The sequence below is a fragment of the Olea europaea genome, chromosome 21 (genome assembly GCF_002742605.1).
Source record: "Olea europaea var. sylvestris chromosome 21, O_europaea_v1, whole genome shotgun sequence".
Lineage (NCBI taxonomy): Eukaryota > Viridiplantae > Streptophyta > Magnoliopsida > Lamiales > Oleaceae > Olea > Olea europaea.
Genome location: NC_036257.1, coordinates 12,147,972 through 12,156,760, shown reverse-complemented (window position 1 = coordinate 12,156,760; position 8,789 = coordinate 12,147,972). Strand labels below are relative to the sequence as shown.

The 8,789-nt window shown below is 34.5% G+C and overlaps 2 protein-coding genes across 2 annotated transcripts; both read right to left on the bottom strand.

Moving 5' to 3' along the window:
* Positions 1-400: 400 nt before the first annotated feature.
* On the bottom strand, positions 401-1,854 carry LOC111370307 (probable F-box protein At4g22030). Its single transcript, XM_022991980.1, has one exon. The coding sequence runs from the start codon at positions 1,778-1,780 to the stop codon at positions 500-502; it is 1,281 nt and encodes a 426-aa protein (XP_022847748.1). The 5' UTR covers positions 1,781-1,854; the 3' UTR covers positions 401-499.
* A 3,223-nt stretch (positions 1,855-5,077) lies between these two features.
* On the bottom strand, positions 5,078-8,331 carry LOC111370690 (peroxisomal membrane protein PMP22-like). The gene is made up of 7 exons (XM_022992524.1): positions 8,131-8,331; positions 7,914-8,012; positions 6,447-6,548; positions 6,199-6,274; positions 5,716-5,786; positions 5,524-5,609; positions 5,078-5,381 (listed from the first exon to the last, which is right to left on the bottom strand). The coding sequence occupies exons 1-7, from the start codon at positions 8,200-8,202 to the stop codon at positions 5,330-5,332; spliced, it is 558 nt and encodes a 185-aa protein (XP_022848292.1). The 5' UTR covers positions 8,203-8,331; the 3' UTR covers positions 5,078-5,329.
* Between the last annotated feature and the right edge of the window lie 458 nt (positions 8,332-8,789).

The following is an 8,789-nucleotide window of genomic DNA, read 5'->3' as shown; positions in this document are numbered from 1 at the left end:
TACCGATTAAAAAAATCTAGATTTTAATTTAAATTAAAATCAATAATTAAGTTTAATAACATATTTTATAGGTCCCACGGATTTTCAACCACATATTTTATCGACTTTTATCAAAATATACCATAAATCTAATTTCAATCCCCACCAAACAGAAACTAAATCTTAAGCTTCCTAATATCCATATCGTCTTAAAGTTAGGTCAAATGTCACCCTCTCAAAGTTTTATTTCTTGTTATTTTCATAAAGAATAAACAATTAGCTCTTGTTATGATTTGAATATAAAATATATAATAATCAACTCTAAGTAATTATCGGCTCTTAAGTTAAATTTATTCCACACACAGACTGAGTTTTGGAGTTGATTATTAAACTTGATATATATAAAATCCTCTGTAGAATTTTGTCTGTCAAGAAATTTACAAATTAATATTATGTTAGCGTTAACATTTACATGTCTTATATCCACAAAACAATTAATATCCAAACAAGCTCATCATCATCAAAAAAGTTTGCTTGCAAACTCTTCAATTTCCTCCTCTTCTTTGCAGGAAGAAGAAGTTGCAAGATCTCTAAGCTGCGATAGGCTCCTTCCCAACTGTAATGCCACCTTCATTTCAAACAATTCTCCATTTTCTCTTCTCCCCGTATCTTTTTCAATCAAGTTCGATTCCATGGACTCTTCCATCAGCTCAAAGAATCCGGCGTTGCTCCGGTACATCTCGAACACCATTCCGACTTGCATGCCTTGCTCAAATGTATTTACAACACTTGCTAAAGCACCAGCAACAACTCCGAGCACCACTGCCCAAGAGCCATGATTAGGAGACCCAACAAAAGCGGAGCCAAGTGCTGCTAATCCTGTTAGCACAGGACCACTAATGGCTAGAAATTTGTTCAATTTCAAGGCTTTTCCTCCTAACCTCAAGTAGTCTGCTTTGTCTTTCTTTCTTATAACACCAATTATTTCTCTCATTTCCTCCTCCAACTTCCCATTCCAACCATTCCAACCTTTCTTCCCATCGAGGCCTTTCGCCTGCCTCCGGCGCTGCTCTGGCCACCACATTGCAGGCTCTACGTTCGCGGGGAATTTCTTGAGCATTGCACCGAGAAGAGGAAGGGGGTAGGCCTTGTCAAGAGCCAAAACTTTCTCCATCATTTCCTTCACATCACTAGTTGCAGGATTACCCATTTCTATAATTGTTTGAATCTGATTATGAAGTTGTTTGAACAACCTAGCTGCATTTCTTTGTTCCTCCACAAGCTGAGATGGCTGAATCTTGTTTATTATCGTTAGCATCCAAGTTGCCGAAAGATACATGAGGGTGGAAGAAAGCTTTAGTGCCGCCACCGGAGCACCACCGCCGATCGCACTCGTGGCGGCCATTCCTGTCATAGCTGCCGCCGCAAGAGTGAGTGCATTGATGGATGTCAAAAGCAGGCTGTTCCAATTGTTTCTTTGCTCCCCAATATTCTTGTGCATCTCCACCCTATCTGCAACTGCCTCGAGGATTGCATAAAGTTTGGCGATTACCAATGGATCATGACAGTTATTGTCATTTCTTTTGAACGTATTGATATTGATAGGACTAAGTTTTCTGTCAGTGAAATCGGGTAACTCCAGTTCCTCCACAATTCCCTTTGACCGTAGCCCCGAAAGAGAAATGTTTTTCGTTCTCCTCGGAACGTTTAAGGTTGCCCGAACGATTCCTCTTCTGCGATCCCAGGAAGAAGAAGAAGAACTGGATGAACACACGATGCTTGAATTCTGAAGGGTTGCCATGTTTTTCTTCTTTTACGATAATATAATCTTTTCTTGATGAGCTTTTTACTCTGTGGGTATGTTACTATGATAATTCTATTCTTGGGTTTTGAATGAAGAGATTACATTTATTGTTGCATATATATACAGAATTGTGAAGGGGATTTGAATTGGTCAAAGGACCGTTTCTTCATCTTTTCGGTCTCACAGTCTCTTGATTTTGGCTGCTAGAATTTGACTTTTTCACCTCAGGGAACTCCAAAAATTTTCGAAACAGCCAAAGGGGCAAATAAGTAATAAGATAGATCTGAATCATTAAACATTTGACTATTCTTCAACAACATATTTCAAGTAAAATTATAATGGCTTAAATTAGTCCAAATAGTATTGACGACATATGGCCAAGCATAATAGGATTAATTAGTTAAAATTAGGAGTAGAACTGTGAATGATTCCTAATTTTTTTTCTTTTATGTTTATGTTTATCGTTAAATTTTGAAATGGATCCATAGTCTAATGTGAAAACGTTGAAATTCTCTCATTTATATTTATTTTTTTATTCATTGTATATGTTTGTTTAATGCATATTGGCAAAAAAAAGCCTAACTTATTGTATACATTTAACGAAAACAAGGGATCTCATGACTCGCAATGAGCTAATAATAATCATAAAAATCCCATGACTCGGGCACAATTTTTCCTCTCTTTGGGGATTTTAAATTTGTTTTGGAAGCCAAATTTTGTAAAGAAAGCAAGAGGTTCAGATTCAGATTTTCTTGGCAAGAAAATGTTTCTAGATTGAAGATACTATTTCAATTTTCAAGAGAGCTGATTGGGGATGATGTTTCAATTCGACACAATATTTTAGAGTCTTTCATCATTTTTTCCATGGAATATGATGTTTGTCCAATCTCAAAGATGGGAAAAAAGCCAACTTGACAGTAGATGATTGGGTGTTTATTATTTTTATTTTTCAGACAATCCAATCATGTATTAACATGTGTGCACCCTATTTTTGAACTTGTTTTTTAGCCTGTTCGTGTATCATAATTAATTTCCCATTGCACATGAGCTTATTTATAGGCTTTTTAGTCTTTTGTGAGTTGATATTCTATCATCATTGTTTTGGAAGCATGATTAAGTCCTAGTTTGATATTTGTGCTTTATAACTTGTCCAACAATTTATCTAGTGCACATACAGGTTTAGCACATTAAAATTCAGGTTGACTTTGCCTGAATTCACACTGAGATTCATATCTATATTTGATATCAAATTGAGGTCTCTAGTCGTGCTGATGACCAAGGCTTCCTCGTGCTACGTTGCAAAGGAGAGTCTCATCTTTTCACTCAATTGTGCCTCGGTGGCTAAGAAATGTGGGCATGTGAATTGCGATGGAGTCCTTCTGTATAACATGAAATCCAGATGAACCATAATTGTTTCAGCACATGATATAGCTTATCAATGACTAAGCCTGAACCTTGTCTTATAATTTTCAAATTTCTTTCTAGATTTGGAGGTTCGTTGTAGAAGTATTGTAGAAGTTTTTCCTTGTTGACAGATCGTAGTTGACGGAGCCAAGCTGCCAGGATTATGCTCTCACATTTAGCACATGTTAAATTATGGCGATTGAAGTATATGGACCAGAGAAGGTGGCTTATTCAGTCTTTAAAGCTTTTCCTTGTGGACGTCTTCTATAAATCAGTTCGACTGACCTTCTTTCAAGGTACTAGCCCAATAAAGATGTTGAAAACACGTGGGCCAACCTAACAAGTACCCAAATTTATTTCCTTTACACTAGAAGTAGTGCTATTTAACCTCACTGGAATTGCAACCTCAATTTAGGTGACGCTATTGTGACATTAATTGATAGTTACAATTTAAATAATTCATTTAATTTCACATTTCATTCAATATATCATCAAGTGCCACCAAACCTAGTGTTGCAACCCTAGCGAGACTACATAGCATTACTCTTACACTAGTTAACAATCAATGCACGTTATTTTTTAAAGAATTTGAAAGACTAGTTAAAATGCTAGTTTTCCTTGTTATCCCTCTCCCATGACCTGGGAAACCAGATACATCTTTTAGATTCAATGATTGCATTCCCTTCTTCCCATGTCCATTCTCGTACCATTTTTAGCTTCTAGAATTGAAAGAAATTTTCCGTAATCTTCTTACTCTTATCTTGACATCATGAAGCTCGTCACTACTCTTTTGTCACCCTCTCTCCTATAGGTAGAGAGTTCCCCGCAACAAAAGATACGCCATCTGAAAATTCTTTCAAATGTCACCCATCTCTAATTTCTCGAAAAATTAACTAACAATTTATAGCGATTATGAGAACCTTTTACATAAACCTCAATAAAATTGTGTTTATATATTATTTAAGTCAATAATTTCACCAAATTATAATTTTACATCTTTTGGATTCAATGGCTGTACTCCCCTCTTCCCATGTCGTGTTTCTTTATTCTCATTGCAATCCTCGTACCTTTTTTAGCTTCTAGAATTGAAAGATTTTTTTTGTAATCCTCTTGCTCTTATTTAGATGTCATGCTTTGAAGCGTATGAAGCTCGTTGCTACTCTCTTGTCACCCTCACCTATAGGAAGAGAATTCTCCTTTGCAAAAGATACGCCCTCTGAAAATGCTTTCAAATGTTGCCTGTACTTCATTTCATGGAAAATTAACTATGGCAATTTATAGGGAGTTTAACTTATAAGAACCTTTTACATAAATCTCAATAAAATTGTATTTATGTTCTCCTTTCCTCAGACACACGACATTGAAAACATCAATGTGTCATGTAAATACAATGACTGATCAATGACTATATCTATGAAAAATCAATGCACGAAGTTGAATAATAAAATCAAAACTAAAAAAGTACTATTGAAATAGAAAATATAATCTTGATGAAATTATCCACAAAATGATTCTCATCTACTTATAATTTTTTTATATCAGAAGGTATGGGACTCTTAATATATTATAGATTACTTGGTTTATACTTCTTTTTAAAATAAAAAGAATCCTTGACTAAGAAGAGGAATGCTTCATTTGGATTGCAATAGTCAGGTGAATGCTAGTGTGACAACTCCAGATCATGTTTGGTTGGGCCTAAAAAGAGTAAACATACTTTTGTCCAAAGTAAATTTACTTTTAAAAAAGAACTAAAAATCAAAGAGTAACTTCTAAAACCATCGACGAAATAAGTTGCTTAAAAGTAACTTTATTGGTTTTACCCTTTTCACATCATGGACAGTGACAAATTGAATATCATCAGGACATAAATTCAATCCCTGAAGGCCAAACTATTGCAAATTATAGGACCATTTCTTTTCTGAGGCAAAAAATAAAAAAGACTATTCTTGAAAAAGCCATTACTACCACAGCTTGGATAAATAAATAGTTCGGCATAATAAAGTGCTTACAGATACGCAATACCATCGACATTCAGATTTTACGTCTAAACTGCTCAAGAAAAATACAAGTTAAGAGAGGCAAAGTCAAGTGTCCAGAGACTACATAATCGTACTTGTTGCAAATTCCTTTCTCACGACTTCATTAACCTTTTTTTAGCGGCATAGACCTTGCTCGCAGGTTCAAAAATATTCCCCTGGAAAATCAATGAAAGGAATGAAATAAAAACTGATATTGCAAATCCAAAGTTACTCTAGTCGTAATAGAAGTGAAATCAAGGATAAACTTGTTCTCTAGAATGTAACATGAAAAATTCCAAGTGGGAGAAAACAACATACCAGAAACATGCAACAACACTTTGGACTATAACCCGGAACTGAAGTGGTACATATTGGTGATTTACCCATCCAACAACTGGCCAGAACTGCAAATTATTCATCCAATATAATAGTCACATTTTTTTCCTCCTTACTCGATCACAGGGCGACAACTTTTAAGCACGAAAGGTAAAATGAGATTATATCACGTACTGTCCATGATGTATACTGCACAGTGGGATATTCCTTCTCTATTTTGGATTTCACATGGATCCAGGGTCTTCCTGTTCATATTGTAATAGTAGAGTAAGCAAAATCCATTTGTCTTGTTATTCTATTTAGGTCAGATTTAACTGAAAACAGTTAAGTGAAAAAACTTATATGCTTATTCCAAACAAAATTCAATAATAATTCGAGGGATAACTAATTACAACAAAGCTTCAATGACAGCTACTGAAGACGAAACCAGAAATAAGATATTGAACCTTGCTCCAGAATACAAAATCAGGAATTAATCATGATACAGATTATAAATATTTCGCCATATAAGTGTAATTCTCGAACAATGTGATTTTCAAGAAAGTGGAAACAATGACTAAGATTGTCCAGAAAAGAACCTACTTTTCTCCATTTTTGTTTATTGTTCATAATTGGCTGATATAATTTACAGGTTGAGAAGGTGCAAGAAAGACTCACCCTCAACAACAAACCCATAGTAAATCATGAAAAACATATTGTTCCAAGGCGAAGAAGTCAGTTGCTCCAGTACCACCTGAAATAATATACTATTGCATTTAAATGATAATTCTAGCTTTTTCTCAATCTAATTATTTTACCCGTGTGAATACAGGACCTTCTTTTGACAAGGAAGATGCCAAAATACGAAAATAAAAAAGCAGCAAGTGATGACAGAAAGTATCAGAGAACAGGGGTGTGTGGAGTACCTTCTTGGCAACAGTTTTTGTATCCTTCTTCCCTTTAAAAATCTTGTCGAGAAAAATGTGAAAAAAATGCCCAAATGGTCCCAGATAGGCAGCACCAAAAATCTGCATTTAGGTAAAAGTTATCAAGTATGTGTAAAACTTAGTTTCATAGTGTTAGAAGAAATTTTTTTAAATAAGAACTTTTTCCTCTCTAAAATCTTGAACCTTAAGGTGAAACAGTTTGACATGGTATCACAAAAGAGGAGGGTCTAAAATTCAAATTTTTTTGTCACTCATTTATGAAAATTGTGCGCATGTAAGACCTTTAATGCAGAAATGAATCTTGGCAGCACATGAAGGGGTGTGCTGAAAATGAATTTAAATGTTGTTCCCTATCTAAAAGCTTAAAAGCTTATACTTTTAGAGGAGGTGGGGTACAATACATGGTAAAGCATATAATCGTTCTTTTTATCAACTGTGTGGCCGACACAGCCCTAAAAGCCATACTTATGATGAGTTATGATTTGTGGGGGGGAAAAAATCATCATGCTCAGCACAATTCTCATTTACAGAGGAGGTAAACATTCTTATAGATATCGACGCTATTATATCAAGTGAAAGAAGAAAAGGAAGGAAGAGGAAAACAAAATCTAGTAAAAGCATCTACCTGTTAGTTTCTTTTGGTTGGAAGAATATGGAATTGAAAGAAGATGCAGTTAAAGGATGTTCTTTTCTTTCCTCCCAAATTTTAGTGTTTCTAATTGCACGTGTTTTGCCAATGTGGCCAAAAAGAATATGTTACTTTGCAATTTCTTTTCGTTCTTCCTACTGAGCAGAGTCACTGGACACTCTAATTCGTTTCTGTTTCAATGAGATTTCAATAAAAGAAAAGTGGGTTAGACATCAATTTTTTGCAAACCGACAATTGATCTAATATGACTCTTGAAAATTGATAGCATATCTACAATTATAAGGGGCTTCTTCTCTTCTAGAAATTACAGAGACTCCCCTTAACGAGTTATTAGAGACCTTATCTTATCATGAATAAATCTCTAATAAATTTATTAACTTATTACCCCTTAAATTTATGTTACCTACCCCCACCTTTCACACAACAATCATGGAATTTAGGATTCATACAGACTGAACAGTATTAAAGAACAAAAATATGTTCAAATCTACTCTACTCTACTGTCTAGGCTTTGGATTACTTACTTAATCAAGCCTTTCAATCTATGCCAATACAGAAAATTATTCACATATAAAATTAGTACACAAGGGGAAAACAATTAGAGTGTTATTTTCAGGAAAGACAATTCACAAGAAAGAATGGGATCAAATCAAAAAAATTTAGACAAATAAGATTGGGGGGCAGAAATCATGGATTCAACCCTCAATACAGTAGAAACTGCTGTGTAATATGCCAACATATATGTCTGCAGTTTAATTATACATAAATAAAGAAAGGAGAAAAATGTATAACATTACCACTTTGAGAAGAAGGCGTCTGAGTTGAAGCTTTTGAATACCAGAGAGCTTCTGCGCCACTATATCACTGATCGCTGACAGCGTTCCTGCAGTTATCATCTGCAAAATCCGAATTCAATATTTCTTGAATAATTAAAATTCCTAAATACCCAGAAACAATCAAGCCCATGAATACAAAAATTATTTAAAAAAAATAACATTACAAGAAGGTTAAGACCTTGGTTCTCAAAGGGTGTTGTTGGAGTTGTATCAAATACTGTTCTAATCCATTCTTTGCGATTGACCCCATTTTAGTTCGTTTCGCTCACTCTTTCCTTCTACTGATCCAATGAAAGAAAAACACCCTCAGGGAGTTGAAACGAAAGTATCCGCTGACTATGCGGTAGACTTATGTGGGTTCTACATTTAATTGTAATTGGAGGACGGATGGCCCGAGAAATAAATTGCGCATTAGAATTTGCAAAGCGTACATTCTCTTAGGAATATGCTAATGCGGTGTCCGTAATTGTGTTCATCCTCTATTGAAATAATTTTAATATGGGATTTCATTTGATTGGAAATTTTTCGAGTTAGATGTATGGCTCATAATGATTTACATTTCATGTGATATATTTTATATGATATGATAATTTTAAATATGTGGGTCGGAAAGATATAAAAGTGGAAATTACATAATAGCAAGTCTTTAAAAATTACAATTAAAAATCAGGTACAAAGTTTTAAAAATTACAATTAAAAATCAGGTACAAAGTTTTATTATTCACAAATCAGGTATTATATATAATTAATCCACCTAGTTCAGTTAAAAACCCTAATTATTTCACCCATTTTCAATCCCGTCCCTTCATTCTCTCTTCTCGACGCTAACTTCTCTAT

Coding starts and splice junctions, on each gene's coding strand:
- LOC111370690 (XM_022992524.1), bottom strand. CDS start 8,202: ATGGGGTCAATCGCAAAGAATGGATTAGAACAGTATTTGATACAACTC. Junction 6,549..7,913: donor GACGCCTTCTTCTCAAAGTG/GTAATGTTATAC, acceptor ACCTAAATGCAG/ATTTTTGGTGCTGCCTATCT. Junction 5,787..6,198: donor CTATGGGTTTGTTGTTGAGG/GTGAGTCTTTCT, acceptor CAATATGAACAG/GAAGACCCTGGATCCATGTG.
- LOC111370307 (XM_022991980.1), bottom strand. CDS start 1,780: ATGGCAACCCTTCAGAATTCAAGCATCGTGTGTTCATCCAGTTCTTCT.